Below are 20,615 nucleotides of genomic sequence, written 5' to 3' on the forward strand. Positions count from 1 at the left end.
ATGTATCTGTCTCAGTTTTTGCTTAATCCAAAAGGCAGATTTACCAAGGTAATGGCATGCTTCTGTGCAATGGTGTTTGAGAGAAGGTTGAACCCTTTTGAATCAGTGAAGTCAATCATGACTTGTTTTCTGACTGGGCTTTTGGCAGAGGGTTTTTTGTATCTTCCACAATCACCTTGTTTAAAACAGCATTGCTGACTACTATTTGATTATCATGACTGCATATTTTTTGTTTCCTCAGTACTCTCCAGATTCCTCACATTGCTTTGGGTATTTGGTCAAATGTGACCATTGCAGTTACTTACCAGGTATATTACAGTCACATTAAATGTTCTTTCTCAACATCAGTTTGTGACCTGCTTCCTATATGCCATGTATCCCCTTTACCTGCAAGTTTAGTTTTTGTTTGTGACTGCTGAATTACAGACATTAACAGTCAGTGATTTGTGCTGTTTGTCTACAGACCATTTACTCTTTCTCTCTAAATCCTCAGACCTGTTCCTCTTACCAAACACAATGTCAGACAGGAAAGAAGTTTAATCCTTTTCTCTGATTCATCTGCTGACTGTTAATGTCTTCTATGTCCAGTCACGTTTTGGTCTTAGTCATGTTTAGTGATGGTATTGGAGGTTTTAGTGCCTGTAATAATACATTTATTTAACCTAGATTACATTTTTTATTCTGGGCTCTTTTGCAGCTGAGGTATATTGTGCAAATCGCATCTAATTAGATTTAATTTCATCATGTCCCTAGTACCATATTTGAATTATTCACTGGTGGTCATTGTGCAGACTTGTATGTGGATCTCCCTCAATAAATTTACCTCACACTATTTTTCTGATCTGGGTTTTTGTATACCCCCCTTTAGCTGTCTTAACTACTTCTACTAGATTATCTAGAGGAGAGAGTATTTTATATTTATGTTCTTATCTTGTTATCCTTATCTGTCTCTTATCTTGTTTTTACAGGACTTCACTCTATGGCAAGTGTTGTCCAGACAGCTGAGCTTTTAACAAACTAATTCTGCATTAGCAACAACTACTTTACTACAATTACTACCAATTGTAACAGGCTCTATAGAAATAAGGTGTTCCATGAGACTACATAGGAGCTAACCAAGTGGTATTACTCTTCTGTGATTGACTGCCACATATGAACTATTTTGAGTAAAGCTTAAGAGGATTCTACTTATTATTGCCAGTCTTTGGTTAAATGAACTGAGGTCAATTTGTTTTTAAACATCTAGGGAACTTGGTTTACTTATTGCAATGTTTCCAGAGTATTCTTTCTCAGGACTATCTGATGCACATTACTTTGTAGATTTTACTAGTGGAGTAAGACAGTTCTTATCACACCCAATTTCCAGTCATTTGGGTGGTGGACAAGAGACTTTTCACCCATAGTATTAGAGTGAACTCCTCCACTCTTGGAGAATACGGCAGATTTGAGTCTATCTGGATCTCTGGATGTTTTCCCCAGATATCGGTAAGAGTGGCACCAACCTATTTTGTCATAATTCTGAATGCAGAATGGTAGCATTGTGGGTTCTTGATTGAACACAATTGTTTTATGTCCTCCTTATGATTTCAGAGGCAAGTGGAAAGTACTTTGCCCACACAGTTGGGTAGTGAGAATGAATGTTCATAATTCCAGACTGGATGAGTTCTGTTTTCTTTGGTTTAGTATGGCATACACAATCCCATATTTCAGAACCTGGGAAGTTGCCTTTTGTACTTCTTCAGGTGGAGGAGGAGGTTTGTTTATTTTAATGTTGTTTACCTTTTTCATGATTCTGTGGCTTGGAACACATTATTCAGTGACTACAAGTTGGGATCCACTCATATATATATATATATATATAACACTGTAGTCCTATTACCCTAGCCATCTATGTTGACATTTTCTGTATGGATAATGCACTCACTGCCCCCCCCCTTCCACCTTACCACTATGTCTAGCAACACATAGGAGAGGAAGTATGAATTTAACATTTTTCTAAATTGAAAATGTGTTTGTGATAATATTTATCTCTCTTTACGCTCTCCTACCATTCCACCGCACTAAGAACCAATGCTAGAGACTGGGATTGAGTCAGTCATGAAAAAGTGACAACATTATCTGAATGAGGTGCTTGTATAAAATACTAGGTTAGAGGATGCATCATATTAGCTATAAGTGTGAGAGGGAGTAAATATTATTGGTAATACATTTTCAATTTAAGAGAATGTAAATTTTTATTTTTTTCCTTTTGAATCTTCTTTTTTTGGTCTGGTTTTGCAAGAGTTGTGAATTTACTTTAAACTTATTTTAACACCAAAACCTAAGTGATATTATATTATATTATACATTACATTATATTACATTATACATTACATTACATAAGCTAGTTATAATGTGTTTTTTCTTGCTTTGAAGAATAAGGTCATTAACAATTTACAAACATGGTAACACACACACACACACACACACACACTATAATGCAATTAGTAATTGTAAAATAATTCTTGTAAAGGAAAGTTTGCTCTATGACTTTATTTTAAAGTATTATAATTTTAAAATTATTTTATGTGCTACTTTCTATGTACTTCTTGAGTAATTACACACAGTAATGATAAGTAACATTATAACTCAATCCTCTAGTTACTGGTAGGTTAAAGTGTTTGTGTAATGATATTTTACAGAGTTATGTCCAAAATGTAATTGACTCTCTTGCCCCAGGTATTTTTTACTGTGCATGACACAAAGTTCCAGTGTCTTGCATTCATAATTTTATTAACCTACCTCTTGTTTATGATATATAAATTTGTATAGCATAAATTCTTAACTGATAATCCACATTTTATTAATATATAAGTTTTAAATTCTTAATTCTACAAGGCAATATTAAAAGTAATTCTGAATATATCTTGTGTGACACATTTTCTATAGGCGTCTTTTCTTTTTTATCCAACACCCCTTGAAAAAGTACAAAAATAAATGTAAATTACTCACTATAAAATCATCATTCCTCAAACAAACCAAAAATTTTATAACCTTTAATATTGTTTAGCTACAGAGTTATCAAATAGAAAATTGAACCCCTACTACCAGATGCAACTTTTACATCCTCTCTTTCAGGAATTGTTAATAGCTCTCCCTTGCATTTAACTATATATTACTTATAACCCATAGAAAGTAAAGACGAAAGTTTGTTATAACTTTATTTTAAAATATTATAATTTTTAAATCTTTATTCTGCCACACTTCTTGAGTTATTATAATAATGATAAGTAACATTGATATATTTTGAAGCATACATTATTTCAGTAACCTAGTTGTAAAAAGTATGTGAAAATGCCCTTTTCTACAAGTGTTTTTCATACTTCATTCTGATTATTAAAAAAATTTACAAAAAATATTTGAATAAATCCTCGATCTCTCCTGATATGAGAATTATGACATTTGTTCTCTAGGTTTTACCCATTCTCTTATTTATTTACATAATTTATCACAAATTACTCATTATAATATAGATGTTATTAAGAAAATGTCTAATTTTTATAGCCTTCAATTTTCTTTATTTACAGAGACATAAAATGGAAAGACAGACTCACTTTCCATGCCCATTTGCCACATCCTCTCTTTTACAATTTACCAGTAATTCTTTCTGATGTTTTATATTGTATCATTTATTATATGTAGAAAGACAAGGTTTTAATCTGTCAAATGACATTTTATGTTATATTGTTTTCAGTAGTGAGTAATTATTTTGTCTTTAGTTCGAAAGTTTCTCTTGCAGTTTTTAGGTTGAGAAGCATACGGAAACATTGTAAGGCTATTATAAAATAATGTTTAGGGACAACAAGGGACCTGTTGGTCCATTTAGGCAGTCCTATCCTTCAAGTCAAACTGAAGCTATAAAAAAAAAAATTTATATCCACCCTTTATCATTTATATATCTATCAAGCTTTCTTTTAAACTCACTCAAATTTACTGCATTCACAATATCCAAAGGCATCTCGTTCCATAGGCAAAATATCTTATTTGAAAAATAAAATTTTCTTAGCTGAAGATAGCTCTACCTTGCATAAACCTATATTTGTATTTCCTAGTTCTATGATTCTTGCTGTTAATTATGAAAAAATGTTGATCTATTCATGTTATCAGTTCCTTTTACAATCTTAAACACTTCAATTAGATTCTCTCTAGCTCTTCTTTTTTCATGATAAAACAATTTAAGGATTTTAATTTCTCTTCATATCACAACATTTCCATCCCAGGTGCCATTTTAGTAATCCTCCTCTGAACCCTTTCTTTTCTAAGGCAAGTAGTTAAGACTTAACATAATACTCCAAATGTGGACTAACCAGAGGCCTATACAATGAAATTATAACCTTTTTAAATTTATTTTCAGTGTTTTTCTAGAGACAACCTAAAATCCTATTTGCCTTACTGCTCACAACAGCACACTAGTTGAATGGCTTAAGAGACTAATCAACCATTACACCAATAACCTTCTTTTTCAGTACACTGTTAAGGTTGTTCCCATCCAAATTATACTTATAATTCAAATTATAATTAACCCAGATGCATTATCTTCCATTTAGTATAATTAAAACCCATCTGTCATTTATTTACCTAACTCAATAAATGACGTAAATCCTTTGTAAAGCAGCAACAGTATCTTAACAGCCAGCAACACCAAACCCTTGATATCATCAGCAAATTTAAGTAATTTGTTGACCATTACTTCACCTACATCATTTATGTAAATTAAAAAGAGCAAAGGTTCTAAGACTGAGCCCTGAGGTACACCACTTCAATCATTAATCCACTTTAACTGAACTCCATTTATAACAATCCTCTTCTTTCTTCAATAAAGCCAACCTTCTATTCAAATAGTTAATTTATCCCCAACATCGAAACAGATAAGTTTCTTTACAAACCTTTAATGTAGTACTTTGTCAAATGCATTCTGAAAAATCCATAGTTAAAAGTCAATTCAGTTATAATAGTTTTAGGACATTGTTTGTGTTAGGCATGTTAGTATTTTTAATGCACTAATACCATCAGTATAAAAAAATAAGCTTAAATTTCTTTGGTAACTGATAGTAGAAAAACAAGTGGTCAAAAGTATATACTATATTTTTTGTTTTTCATGCATATTTTGTTACATTTATTGTTATAAAAGTAACTAAAGTGTGAAAATTAGAAACTTGTTCAGTCAGATAAAAAAGAACTCTTATGAGATATACTTGCAAATGGCTTGTATCATTAAATATGGTAACATGAGTTACTTGTTCACCAAGTGATTTACAGTTTGTATGAGAGGATAATTAGTCAGATTCTGTTAAAAGGGCAATAAAACAATAAAATTATTTTACAAACCTTAAGCTATTTAGCATAAACAAATATAGTATTCTGTTAGTTTTCATTTATTCTATAAATTAAAGAAATTTAGATTTATTTCATATAGTTTTATTGTGATTGCAACATTGGTCAAATCAACCAAATTCATACAGAATTAGGGTAGAGAAAATAGCAGATAAAATATAAACTTTCATTGGCAAAATGCTTGACTTTTATTCAAGAACATTAAAAGGTGACATACATAAATCTTAAATATTCATCTGAAGAAAAATATTTTTGATTAATCTTAACAGAAAAATCACTTTACACTCAGAGCAGTCAACATTCTCATTCCTTATGCTGATTGACATATTGTTAGTGAAAATGCTAAATTAAAAAATCTGATTTTTTGGTGTACAAAAGATATGTAATGCTTGCTAAAAGCTTGTAAAAATTTTTAAATGTGCATATACCACATTAAAAGTTATTGTATGGACACTCTTGTGGTTACTTTGGGGTCACAAGGTTGATGTAATTCATTGACTCTATAGAAAGAGTTAACAAATAGTGTTTGTCAGCTATATAGTATTTTTAAAACAACTTTATGTTTAGAAGGTATAAAATTTTACAACTACATAGATTAAATGAAAGTGTGATAATAATTGCATACATAATACAAATAATAATAATTCCTCATCATTGTTGTGGTATTTTGTTAATTCTGTGTGTTTTTTACTAGTTTAAACTTTTTTCAATGGGTATGTATTGAAAATAATTTTGTAATTAGACATTTTATTTTCTCATTAGCATCTTAAAGTATAAAACATATTGGCAGTAGATTAATAAAGGCACATTTTTTTGCTTCCAGTCCAGAGGGGCAGTTAAGAAAGACTAGTGAGTGCAAAGGAATCAAATTAGGTGATACGGTAAATATGAAAAAATTTTCTAACAAGCTCTAAGTTATTCACACAGTGATGCATTTTTGGAAGGTTGAATATCAATTGTTATTAAATATTATTAATTGCCTACAGGAAATTTGTATTATGAAATTATGAGTACAAATTATACTTTAGAAACTTACCATAAAAAGAGAGACATTCATTATTTGTATTTTATGAGTTAAATGTAATAGTTTTCTTTTTTCTTGAAAGCCAGAAAGACCTTTAATAATATGATATATTTTATTATTTTAATACTTATAAAGTTACACACAAACTGTAGGTATGTTCATATTGCTCAATATTTCTTCTTTAAAAACAATAAAAATATATTTCTTCAAGGTTTTTGTGGTTGAGCTTAAACATTTCAACAGAAAAGTTTAACAAACTTCTTTGATGCTTTAAAGAAGAATAACAGATGTATAAAATTTGGGATTTGTTTACTTTTTAAGTAAACACATCTAACAATAAAATTATTTACAAAAATCATTTTTATGGTTTATTTTAAAACATGTACTTAAGCCTATTGAGTAGCCTATACATGTACACTAGGAGACTAGAAAGGTCTGAAAGAAACATCCAGCATATTTAGTACACAAGACTTGCACCAGTTGATATTCACTTTGATGAAAAACTTAAGTTACTTTAGTAACTTTGATACAAATGTATTGTAAGAAGTGGACAGCAGTGGTTTTTCACACATAAAAAAAAAGAGTAAAAACTGTTAGTACTCAGTTTTATTTTCCTTCTGATTATTTTTAAAAAGTGTTTTCTGCTGTATTTGTGTTTTTATGACTGCTACAAACTAAAGATTCATATTCATAAAACAAATCATTTTTTTGGAAGTATTGTGGGTAACATTTGAACAACTACAATATATCTAGCTAGTTAAATATTTAAAATAGCTATATGTTTTATATTAATATTTTAGAAAGCTATAACATTTTAAGGATAAAATGATTTGGTCTTGTTTATTATCATTAAGAACCTAAGTAATGATACATTTATGAATTACTGAATTATGCAATATGTGTAATTAACCAAAAATCTTGAAATGATATATTCCAGCAATATATGTTATATTCATGTTTTGTTTTACACTGTTTTTTAATAAGACTAAATGCTGAAGAAGGACATCAAAAAATTTTTTTTTAAAATACACACTGTAGCATTTCCTTACATTTATTTAAAATTTCTTCAGAGTTGTTGCCTTTCACTTATTCTTTGAAATTATTATTGGTCTGTTTTGTCCATGTTTTGTTGTATTCTAAACGTTTTACATTGAGTGTGTATTGAAAATAAACTTAAATTTGGAGCATTGCATTTTCTCTTTAATATATTAAAGTATAAAATTTATTGACAATAGATTAATGAAGGCACAATTTACCTTTCACATATTCTGTGTAGTATAAAAGAAACATGGGAGACAAAATACTCTGAAAACTAAAATAATATTTTACTATAATCTCCAAAGACTCAAGATGTTATAAATTTTTATTTTGCAGATTACCTTTCATGCTGATATTGTAGTAATGTCTTGCCCTAAAAGTCTTAATGATTGGAATAAAACAATTCAGATTTATCCAGTTGGTTTGAATGAAGCTCTGATTATTGACCTTGAGATAATATGTGAATGTGAATGTCAGAAAGCTGGAAAGAAGGTAAGATTGAGGTTAATAATATGCTAATACATTTGTTTACATTAAATTTTTAAAGGTAAATATGTATAACTAAAACACCAATAAGATTTACCTGTAGATACAAAAATATATATATATGTATACAAATGTGTAATTTGAATCGGACAATTTTATATCAACCTTTCTGATCAGAATGGGAAACTTCACTGTACAACCAAGCAATGTTTTGTATTTTATGAAAGTTTCTAATATATTTAGTACTGCATTTTAATTAATAATACAAAGTATTAATAAGCTAGTTAAAACATGCTGAGACACTGGTTGTAGAAACAACAATGCATTCAGACACTTTCAAAGCAGAAGAGATTATAGAATATTTTTTTCACGAGTTTGAAACACTTAGTTAAATGTTTCTGTAATGATATTTATTGAGGTACCTATTGAACTGTGTAAATAATTCAAAAATACAGTAATAGAAGGTTTTACAGTAGGCAAGTTCTGATTTTTAATATTTACAACTTTCAACACATAATATTGAGTCATCATATAGTAATAGTTTATTATGACTTAATACTGTGGATCAGATACAGTTGCAGTTTTAGATTTATTATTTTTTCAATAGTGGTATTCCTTTCTTTTAAATATAAAGATTCTAATGTTACATAAATGTACAATAAATAAATTGCTGTAGTGTTGGAAGATGCAGATAAAGCAATTCTCTTAAGTTGTTTTGGGTTTGAATGAAAATCCTATTACAATGTATATACCATATACTGTACTCACCTTGTTCTCAGTTTTCTTCCTTTTACTCCAGATACCATGATTTCTTTGTTTCAGGAATGTCATTTTTCGGTTTACCTTGTTTTTGACTTCTGTCTCCTAGTTTTCTCTCCAAGACCTTTGTCTTGCACCTTGTATTAGTGATGTAGTTTTTGAGGATGTTCCTGACATTTTGATTTATTTGAACTTTTGTTACAGTCTACTGAGTTTGGCTAATGCTTTCTTAGGATTTATTGTTTTACTTCTACTCTTTACTTAATCTGTTTGAAATACCTTTGTATTGTTCCCATAAAGGTTGTAAGTTGTCAGTCAGATATCAGTCTGTCCCATGTGAATCAACTTTGGCATTCTGTCTGTTCATTCTTGGCAGTTTCCATCCCTCCAATGGATAATCTCACCAGTGGTGGATGATGAATTTCAGGTCTTGGGCACTTTCTCCACATTTTGATTTGTCCACTTGCTTTTCACTTCCTTTGGTTTATGTGCAATGGTCAAATATTTGGTACTCAGTTCCTCCCTTCAAGATTTATTGATCTCTTTTTTTTTTTTTTTTCCTTTAGGTCTGATTATTTTTTTCATTGTATGTTATGTTATTGAGGCTTGTTATTCCAATAATGTATATATGTTTGGCTTCTACTTGTCACTTTCTGTGTTGCATTCTCCCTTCTCTATTGAGAGTCATCTTATTTAAGGTGGCTTGTTAAGCTTAACCCACATCCGGTTTTCCTGTCAATAAGGAGTTTTTCTCACTTCATGTATTGGGAAGGCTCAGCCTATTCCTTTGTGACATGGAACTTTTTATATCTGGGCTCTCATCTCTTCTTTATACCTGGTATGAGCCTTTTTGGGGGATTCTGTTTTCTCTGAGGTCCCATTCCTCTCAGATGTTCCCATACATATCATCTTTTATGTTTTCTGATCTGTCAGGTATTTCTAAAGATATATTATCTACTTACAAACTTTTTGCAGTTATTGAGGCTAGCTTGGTTCCACATGGCCCTGAGCATCCCATTTCCTTCCTTACTTAGGCTTGCATCTATTCAGAGCCCTCTAAGACTTTAGAAGTCAGTTTGTAGGCTCCTTTTGTTTACATTTTTTGGTTTCCATATCTACATCCTTTTGCTGGTGGCTACTTGCAGGTTTGCCATCATCTTTTGTTGTGTTCTTATAGTAATTGATTCAGGCACCTCTATTGTTTTTTTCTAACTCTGGACTTTGTTTTTTGAGCCATGACCACCACATTCAGTTCTTAATCTACCATGTCTCAAAATATCAGGCCTTGGTGTCAGATCAACAACCTTGCAATCCATACCCTTTTTTTCAGAATAGTTTCTCCATTTTCTGGTACATTTTGTGAATCTTCTTCCATTATTGACATTCTGTCAACAGTGCCTTTGCAATTCCCCTCCATTTCTCACTTTTACTTATTTAGTCTCCAGTCCCAGACTCTACAGGCCATTAATATACCTGGTATCAAATCTTGTATCTGAGGATGTGGTTCAATGTAAACACATTAGTGTCCCATTGCTTCACTTATACCACAGCTATTTTTCTTCTTTCTTTTTGAGATCTCATAACCACCTTATTCATCATAAATATATATATGTATATATACATTGTTTTTTTATAATTTAAAAAAACAAGCTGAAACAAAAATAAATTAAACAAAAAATGCTGCACTAATTGAAAAGATTCCAAGGTACAAGCTGTAATGTGGAATTATAAAATGTGCCCCAGGTTTTGGAGGTGACTGAAGAAGTAGGACCCATATTGCAGTGGGAAAACACCATCTATCAGTTTTAACCTTCATTTGCCAGTCTCACATGAGAAATAAAAGAGTAGAAATAGATATAAAATAGAAATTAGGAGAGCGAGGTGTGGGGCTCAAGCCCACAACATCTCACATCTATATCACCCTTCACTGCCAGATTTCGAGTAAGTTAAAAACTTACCTCTTGAAGTTAACATTCCAGCTCCAATATGGTAGAAAGTACTAACGGATAGCAGAGAAGATGAATTATACTAGTATGAAGCATCCCATCCAGTTATCTAAACAAATTAGTATAGCTCCCAACCACCATCCATTTATTAAGTCTGCTGTGATTATCATGCTTTGAACAAGCCTTTATATGCGAAAAGGTGTACATCTGTATAAAGTAGTGCCAAGTTGTTAAATGACCTTACTCATAACTGAAAATAATTATTAGATATTTTATTTCTTTACATTTATTTAACACATTCTTATGTTTTGTTACAGAATAGTTTAATAATTTTATTTAAAGTTTCTTTGTGTTACTATTATAAGAAAAGGACTAGCTAATAAAATATTAATGTTTACTAATTTCAGGTAGATTCTGTGTCACTAATTGAACTCCTATCATAATATGCTTCAGTAGAGGTTTAGAATATTGTTTAGGATATCTTAATTTATAGCAATGTGTTTATTTTGTAATATAGTACAAGTCAAATATTTCTACCTGCATCAAAATACAAGGTGATTTTATAAATACTTTCTTTTTGTAGGAGCTAAATAGCCCCAAGTGTACTAATGGGAATGGTACATATGAGTGCGGCATTTGTGATTGTTACAATGGTCGAACAGGAAGAGAGTGTGAATGTGACTCTCAAAATATAGATGAAACTCTGCATGAAAAACAGTGTTATCTGTATGTATTTAATGTCTTTATTTCTTGATCATTTAAGAGATTCCATTATACAATCAGTGGTTTTGACTAGGAATAACACTAATACTAGATGCAATAATAACTAGAAGAAAACTAATATTTCATTAGGTACAGCATTGATTACAAAACAATATTTATCTTATTTAGTAAACATAACTAGAAGGTGATATTTATTTTTTAGACATAATTGTGACTAGAAGTGAATATTTTTAATGAAATGTTTATTTTTCAGTACATAAGTGTTTGATAGAAGAAAAGGTTTGTTTTTTATCACATAAACCTGCTTATACATGTAAACATTTTTTCAAATTATGAAATAATAGCCATGAAATTGAATACTGCATGAAGATTCATCAAAAGTAGTTTTAAAACTGAGAAAATTTCTTTTTTGAAGTGACAGGAATATATTTTTATATTACAGGAAAAGTTTTGTTTTATGAGTCAAATGTACTATATTTTATGTTTAATATATCAATTTGATCCTTACTTTATTTGGAACATATGTCAATCTAGTACCAAGGAAGAAATATTCTGTAATGTGCTTTATCAAGAAGTTAATTTAGTCATTTTATTTTCTTTAAATACAGTGACAACAGCACTGAACCATGCTCTGGTAAAGGGAAATGCCAGTGTGGAACTTGCATTTGTGATACAAGACTGGTTAGTGTTTCATGTTTGATTAAATATCTGCTTATTACTTGTGTTGTGATTTGTTGGGTTTTAAGTTACCCACATGTTAGCCAAATATAATTTTTAATATCAAAGTCTTGATTACATTGAATTATATGTTTTTTTAACCATTTGATTCTGGACATATTTGTGTTAAAACTTGAATCAATTGACATTGCACAAGTCATAATATTGCTTTATGTTTTGTTTAAAATGTAAGCCGGCCATGTGGGTTAAGGCATTCAACTCGTGATCTGAGGGTCGTGGGTTCGAATCCCAATCACACCAAACATGCTTGCCTTTTCAGCTGTGGGGGCATTATAATGTGACAGTCAATCCCTCTATTTATTGCTAAAAGAGTAGCCAAGAGTTGGCAGTGGGTGGTGATGACTAGCTACCTTCCCTCTAATCATACACTGCTAAATTAGGGATGGCTCATGCAGATAGAAGTATGAATGGATTAGCTTTGGGTGAAATTCAAAAACAAAGAATAAACTGTAAGATTTTAAAGTTTTAGGATTCTATAGAGATCAATCCATTTTTATATAGATAAATGCCACAAAATGTTGTTGTAATAAAAAATTTATTATCATGACTGCCTTAGTTATATATTTATTGTGTATATAATCTTATACCTTATTAATTGCTCAAGCAACCTTAATATTATACAGCCTGCAATTTCTTCATGAATAATGTAATTGTTTATGTTATAATTAATTATGCATAGCTTTTGAAAATTTAAAAACAACTGAACAAAGCAGGTACAAATAAACAATAGTGACAGATACAGACATAACATTAATAATTATCATTAGTGGAGAAACAGCAGGTCAATGTAAGTATGTGAAGTGGCTACATAATACCATGGTTGCTGCACCACTATCTGTTTTTGTGATAGTTTTGGAAATAGATATATAAAGTTTTAAAATTGTTGAAAAGAATTGCTATTTTAGATATATTTGTTTGTATATTTACACTGTTTTATCTTATAGAATCCAGAAGAAAAGATCAGAGGGAAATACTGTGAATGTGATAATTTCTCCTGTGACAGAGTTGAAGGAAACATATGTAGTGGTTGGTATTTAAATTAATGAAGTTCAAAGAAAACAACTTGTAAATAGAAAAATATAGTATTGTTTGTGAAAAAATGCTTACATAGTGCACTTCCTCATTTTTGCAAATAGGCAAAAAAAACTTAAATCTACTGAACTTTATCTTCTGGTACGTGAATGTTGACTTGAAATTGTTAGGAATCTTCAAACATTTTGATAGAATTATTTTGAAATATTGTAGTATAGATATGTGGATATCAAAATTGATTACTTCAGTTTTTTGTACTATTGTTATTACCTATTTTCTTATTAAAGAACTGTAAATATTTTTAAGTTTTGCTCTGAATTTAAACTGTGATTTATGAATGCTTTATTAATGATATATGTTAACAAGTTTTTCTAAATGTTCTGTTTACTAAAAAGAAATGCAAATTTTGTTGCTTAATTTTTGCTTCTAAAAATCAATTTTCATTCACTGTTTTATTTTAGTACTTGACTAGTAACTTGTACACAAGTTTAGACATTTGATACAAGCATATACATTTATTCTCAAAGAAAATGATAAAAATCAAAACAGTTTGTCAGGGTTGTTCCAAAGAAATTATATGAATAATAACTTTAACTCTATTTCAAGAATTTATAAGCCACACGTTATAAAATATGAATTTTGTAGCATTTTTAATGTAAATCACAAATGTTTTCCACGCAGCTCCAGTGAATTTTACCTCTGAGTTTAAGTTTACTCTGAACTTTAAGTTTTTAAAGTTATTCTGTAGATTGAGCAGAAACATTCTACGAAATCAAGATGTCCATTAATTTGAAAATTTGGAAGAATTAGGATCTGTTTTAAAACCACAGAAATTTTCTTCAAAGATAACACTTTGAATAAGCTTATTTAGGTTAGGTTTTGTGAGTATGGTATATGACACTGAAATATTCTGAAGACTGAAATACTAATTTATTCAGTATATTTTTATCATATTCAAATAAGGTATATACATACTCTGGGTACTTAATTATTTTTAATTGCAATCATTATACGTTTTAAATAACTTTATTATAACATCATTACATTAAATAAACATTAACAGTTTATTTAATTTATATGAGATCAATGAGGATAATATAATATTTTTAAAACAAACCGAATGGTGACCTTTTGACTTTCTCAGCATTAGTGATTCACCAAGTAGAAAATGTTTCAATTATCTTTAGAAATAATTTGTGTTAAATGTTTTTTAGTAAAATAAAAAACATCTTGCAAAATTTGCAAATGGAAAAAATAAGTGGATACAATGATTTTACCCCATTTGTGACTATCATATTTAATCACACATTCAAACACATTTATAAAAGTAATCAAAAGTGACTAGTTTGTAGCATTTTGTATTTTATTAACTTGAAAAAAGTGCTGAATGCTATTTATTACAAACATGCTCGTCCTTTTAGCCAAGGGGGAATTGTAACATGATAATAAATCCCACTATTTCTTGATAAAGAATAGCTCAAGAGTTGGTAGTGGGTTGTTAACTAGCCACCTTCTCTGTGGTTTATCACTTCAAAATTAGGAACAGCTTGTGCAGATAACCCTTGAGCAGCTATGTGTGAATTTTAACAAACAAATGAAAATCAGAAGAAAATGTATTTACTCAAATATACACAAAGTTCAGTTTATTTACTCAGAAATGTTCATACCTGTAATAAAATATAAGTGAAGAAAAAACTTTTCAGAAAAGGAAGAAATGTAGGGATGGTTAACATCAATCCTTCAAAAACAATGCAAACAAGATACTAGGGATGGTATTTACATAATCCCTACATAAAGTGGAGTAGAATGTTAATAGTAAAAGAAAGCTAAATTAAAGGGGTAATGATAACATTGTTACAATAAAATTGTGATTTTGTAAAAATTACTACTACTTAAAAAAGCTGATACTGTATTTGAAACTGTCTCTTTAATGAATTTGGTTGAAACCATTGTTTTGTTTGTCGAGTTATGTAATAAACATGAAGCAACAGAAAGAAGAATTAAAAAATTCCGACTTTTTGTTATAATAGTTACAGACTCAGTCATCACATGGGTATTGTTATGAAAGGAAATACTGTTTAGTATTGTAAGGTTCTGATTACCAGTTGAAGAGATATTTAGAATGCAAAATTGAAGAACAGTGCGAGCTATCCCTACATAGGAAATGCTATCACGTGTCTGAATAAGAACTTACTGTTACAGACTTTTGAAATAGTTTTCATTGAACTTGTACTTGTCCATCTGTAACATATGAAAGTACAGTCTATACCAAATGCATATTTACTTTGTTCAAAAACAGCATACTATACTACATGAACTATATTACCTCAAAACTAACTGGAGGTGGATTGTAATACAAGCTCATCAGACTGGTGTTAATTTGTTAATCCACAAAAGAGTAAATCTTTTCATTAGATTTATGAACTAATGCCAATGTCAAACACAAATGCTGGTAGTCATATACACACTTTTGAATAAATCGTACATTTTTAGGGTGATTTTTTTGTTGGTTTTTTCTGGAAGGATTTTTGTACTTGTACAACATTCCAGTTACTGTGAAATTGTTGTCCTGGAATTATACAAGACTGATTATTTTCAAATACTTACAGATACATACAGTTTATTGGTAATTCAGCTTTGTTGATACATTTTAAATTTTGGTAATTTTTAATTATTAGTGTACCATACCTTTAATAACTAAATTGACTACAGTGTTAATATTATAATATACATATGGTAGGACCTGATCATGGTACATGCGAGTGTGGGAAATGTATTTGTCTACCTGGATGGAAAGGAAGTGCATGTGAGTGCCGAGATACTGAGAAGACTTGCTACCCACCTGATTCTTCAGTAAGTAACATGATAGAAACTCCTATTGTTTATATTTCTTAATTCATTTTAAACTGTAAGAACTTCTCAACATTTTATCAATCAGTAAATGAATTTTGATTAATATAGTATTGAAGGGAATATTACCCACATGTAAGTGGTAGTTTGTAGAGGATATTTTGTGTTGGTAGAGTAAATCTTTGTGGTAAATTTGGTTAAATACTTTTTAAATTACGACAGAAAGAAACAGAAGAAATAAAACAATATTTTTAACATTTTTTAACAGGAGCTATGCAGTGGTCGAGGTAGCTGTGAATGTGGAAAATGTGAATGCTGGATAATTGATGGAAAAAAGTATAGTGGTGATTATTGTGAGGAATGCATTGTGAGTATTAAGATATTTATCATAGTTATTTCAAATTAAGAACATATCTATTTTTAGATAATTATAAATGCTTGGACATGCTTAAAGTATAAGTTAAAACATGTGTCACTGCTGAAATAAAGACTGTGATAAAGTGTCAGTCTTAAAGTAGAGATTGCTATATAGTGTGAGATTGTGAGAAATAGTGTGATGTTCAAGGGAAAATTACAATAAAAGGTTTGTGTTGGAGTGGAGACTGAAATTTTACCACAACCTGACACTTTATCACGCATATCATTTTAACACAAACCCTTTATTATAACAGTGTTCCTTTATGTGTTTTTATAGTAATTTTAACACGAGTTACAGCTGACAAACTGATTTTGTACACGACCAAAGAGAAATGGTATGATCTTTAATCTTCTTCATTAGTGTGATTTTTTTGGTACTTAACATGTAACACCTGTTTCAGTTTAATATAATTTTTCTCTACTTTATCCACTCTTTAAGACTTTTTGAGGTATTTATCAAAGTGTAGTAATATAAAAAAAATTTATAGGATAGTTACTAAATAGTAAGTCTTCATTTTTATAAATATTAGTGTATCTAGAAAACATAATGTATTTTTAGTCTAACCGTATATCTTTTACTTTGATATAACAGATTAAAGCATTAACCAGTTTCTTTCTTTTGTTGACATACCTTTTATACTAAAATTTTACTGATGCTTGTTTTTTTGTAGTGACGTTAAAACAAATTTAGTCAGTATTGTGGTTAATTGTAATCCTACAGCTCTTCAATCTGTTATACTTAGTTGTTGAAAATAAAATAACATTTTTCTGACTGTTATAAGAAAGTTAAGAATTAAGATGGATGAACTGATTTAAAGAAGTAACATTAGTTTTTAACCTTCATACACCTGATACATACATAACTGTATTTTTCTTGCAAGGTTATATTGGTATATAATAATTTGCTGCCTTTAAGTATAGCATTGTATACATTATTTAAGAGGTTTAACTCAAATGTTTAAATTCACAAGTATACTTAACAATACATTTAATTATTTACTGATTAAAGGTTTAAAAAACTGTTATAATTAGTCCAATCATATTTAGATTAGTTTTTGACATTATATCTGCCTGAGAATATTATGTAGTGATTTTTAAAGTGTATAAGTAAAAAATGCAGTCCAGTGCATCAGATGAGAGGAAGTACTTTTATGCATTTAAATTTAATATTTTCTTATTTCACCAGAACTGCCCAGTTAGCTGTGATTCTCTTGTAAAGTGTGTTCAGTGTAAGATGTTTCAGTCTGGTCCTTTATCCCAAGAAGAGTGTTTCCGTTGTAACTTTACACTGGAGGAAGTTGATGAAGCTGAAGGTATCCTTATTTTACATTAATGTAATTTCTGACTTCTTTTTAAACAGTAGTATAATAATTGTTTATTAACCCCTAACCTACTTGAGTTATTTTGCCTTAAAATGAGAGAAAAATCACATTTGTGAATTTAAAAAAAAAGATCTTTTATTGATTTTTCAGATTTTATTTTTGTGTATAGAAGCACAATATTCAATTATTTGTGCTAATTATTTTATTTAATGAAGTTTGAAGAGAAAATTAATAAAAGAAATCCCAAAATATGTTTGAGACTATAAATAAGTGTCTCTAAGGAAAACTTTTTCTTCAACAATTGAAAACAAAATATATATTCATGCACTTTAGTGCTAGTTCTGCTATCTGTTGCTGATATTTAAACATTTTTCTAGTCGTTTTCTTTATAAAACAGCATCTGGATGTGTTAAAGCTCAGACAATCCAATTCGAAGATATCCATTTCAGTACCATGTTATACCAATCGCTGTATTTCACTTTCACAAATCATAAGATGTTAAGCAAAATATGTGATGAAATGTTGTTCTCTGGATTTTATAGTATGAATTTGGGTGGTGCTTACTGTAATAACTGCCATTATATATAGAGGTTGTATTTAGTAGTTGTCAGTAGTATTGTTTTGTAAGCCTTAAAACATTTTCTTCTGGAATAAACTATAAACTACATGGGATGTATATAACTTTTATTAGTTTTCTATTGTATCTAAAATAATGCTATATCATTTATCTATTTATGTTAGTTTTTACATTGAAAAATTAAGTCAAAATAGATATCTTTTAGGAAAGGAGTTGATCAACAAATATTAGTGTTGAATTCTATTGAGTGGTGAGTGCATGTTCTTTACATGAAAGAGACTTGGCAATTTGAACTGAAAGTGTTTGTGATTTTTATATTCTTCTGCATTTAAGTCAGCACTTTTAAGTTCAATGATTTAATATAATTTTATATTTAAATCATAATTAAAATCTGATTCAATATGTAGAATGATAACCTTGTGTGACTTGTAAGTACTACTAGTACCACCCAAGAATTTTATTTTTCCTTCTTACTATCTTTACTTTGTAGTAAGACTCATTCTTCTGTTGTTGTTATTGCTTTGTATTAAAACAATCTAACTGATATATAAAAACTTTATTCTGATATTTTGCAAAGATTTTGAAACTCAGTGTACAAGTGACAACAATAAAAAAAAAAAAAAGTTAATTGTGAAATAATCTAAACACATTCATCTCAATAATACAGGGAAATCTGTGACATTCTCACAGTTGTGATGTCAATACAATGAAGAACTTAAGTTTCAAATTCCAATGTAAATCCTGTCTGTAATGAGAGGAATGTGACTGAGACTAATGTCTTAAGTGCTACAAAGTAATATTCTTTGGTGATCTCTTGTAACAGGATGTATCATGTAACTAGGGTTAGACAGTGTTGTTCAAACCACCTGTGTGGTAAGTTATTGCAAACATTCACTAGTAGTAGCAATTAAAGATTTGTCTATGTAGTGAAATAACATACAAAGATGTGTTGAATTAAACATGTTTGGAAGTTCATAGAAATAATATTCAAGTTTTGAAGAACTTTTTACTATCATATCTACGGTAATGTTCAAATGCACCTGCACTGAACTGAATGAGAATGAACCCCCAACAGGCATTGTAGGATGTGACAAAGATACAAAGCTCACACTGCTAACCTCACTTTTTTTCCACATAATAAATCAAGGTGTGGCTGAAATGGAACATAACATAAGAATACATTTAGGAAACAAGTTTTTTATGTGTGGATATAAACATGAAATCTTATTTAAAAATAAAAGAATACTCATTTATTCTTTAGATTTACTGAGAAATATTATTTTTGGTCTTGTGTATTACTTGAAACCATAAAGAGAGTATGTGATTGTTAAAAAAATTAAAAATAGACAATTTTTGTTTTTTATGGATGATAAAAAGTGTTAGAGGTTATAAAATAAAGCTCTAGAACATAAAAGAAAGAAGTTCATATCTGGAACAAATATAAATATCATAATTATATGTTATAAATACAATTTCCTAATGTGATCCCCTCAGTGCAGATTCCTGTATATGATGAGGGTCCTCCCAAGGAAGGTTCTGTTCTTTCAGTTTATGTACAGCAAATACGTGGGTGGTGACCCATGAAGGGAAGGAGAGTGTTCTAATGGTTGAGAGGTACAACTGTAACACACCACTTTGGCATTGAATTCCTGTAGATGGGCAGTCTTAAGGTGGCCCTCCTAGGGTCAATCGGCTTCTCCACTTGGGCTAGGGTAACAAAGTACCAGTGTTGGATGTTCTCAACAGGTCTTGTGGACATTGTATCTGTTGCTGGTGTTTGGGTATAGTGTTCACAAAATCCTGGCATTGCTGCAGTGTCCTTGTTTGGCATTGTGGTGCATCCCCTCATAGGGCTCCATGGTGGGTGGGATCAGTGGCCACTGAAAAATTCCTTTTTAATTATGGATCCTCCAAATAAAAATATAAGACATAGTTGTTTATCTAAGGACTGTTTTTTCACTATTTTATTTGAGGATTCTGAGCAGCAATCTTCAACATCTGTAACACCTGTACCTCATTTTCTTATACTACATTTTCTTTCAGACAAATCTTTAGGGCAAATGTCTTCCTATTTTTCTTCAGAAGGGACTTGCTGGCTTTCCAAAGTCAGTCAAAAAGATTTGTTCTGGTGACATGTTAGTGGAAACATCCACATCTCAACACAGTGAACTCCTCTTGCATTCAAAGGCAATTGGGTATATACCTATTGAGGTTACGCCTCATACTACTTTGAATTCGTCATGAGGAGTTATTGTTGAGAGCGGTTTGAAGAACATTCCCGAGTCACAGATTCTCACTGGTTTCTCCACCCAAGGAGTTTCTGCAGTGAT

At 30.1% G+C, this 20,615-nt stretch overlaps 1 protein-coding gene across 3 annotated transcripts in view; it reads left to right on the forward strand.

Annotated features, from left to right (window-relative positions):
• Positions 1 to 20,615, forward strand: part of LOC143233824 (integrin beta-PS-like) — a 100,076-nt gene that overhangs the window by 64,240 nt on the left and 15,221 nt on the right. For all 3 annotated transcript variants that reach the window (XM_076470538.1, XM_076470541.1, XM_076470540.1), the window contains 8 exons: positions 6,197 to 6,254; positions 7,772 to 7,927; positions 11,210 to 11,352; positions 11,958 to 12,030; positions 13,032 to 13,113; positions 15,860 to 15,972; positions 16,238 to 16,336; positions 17,573 to 17,699. In XM_076470538.1, the coding sequence (XP_076326653.1) occupies positions 6,197 to 6,254; positions 7,772 to 7,927; positions 11,210 to 11,352; positions 11,958 to 12,030; positions 13,032 to 13,113; positions 15,860 to 15,972; positions 16,238 to 16,336; positions 17,573 to 17,699 (851 nt within the window). The remainder of the gene's footprint in view (positions 1 to 6,196; positions 6,255 to 7,771; positions 7,928 to 11,209; positions 11,353 to 11,957; positions 12,031 to 13,031; positions 13,114 to 15,859; positions 15,973 to 16,237; positions 16,337 to 17,572; positions 17,700 to 20,615) is intronic.

Source organism: Tachypleus tridentatus, chromosome 12 (genome assembly GCF_004210375.1).
Source record: "Tachypleus tridentatus isolate NWPU-2018 chromosome 12, ASM421037v1, whole genome shotgun sequence".
Taxonomy (NCBI): Eukaryota; Metazoa; Arthropoda; class Merostomata; order Xiphosura; family Limulidae; genus Tachypleus; species Tachypleus tridentatus.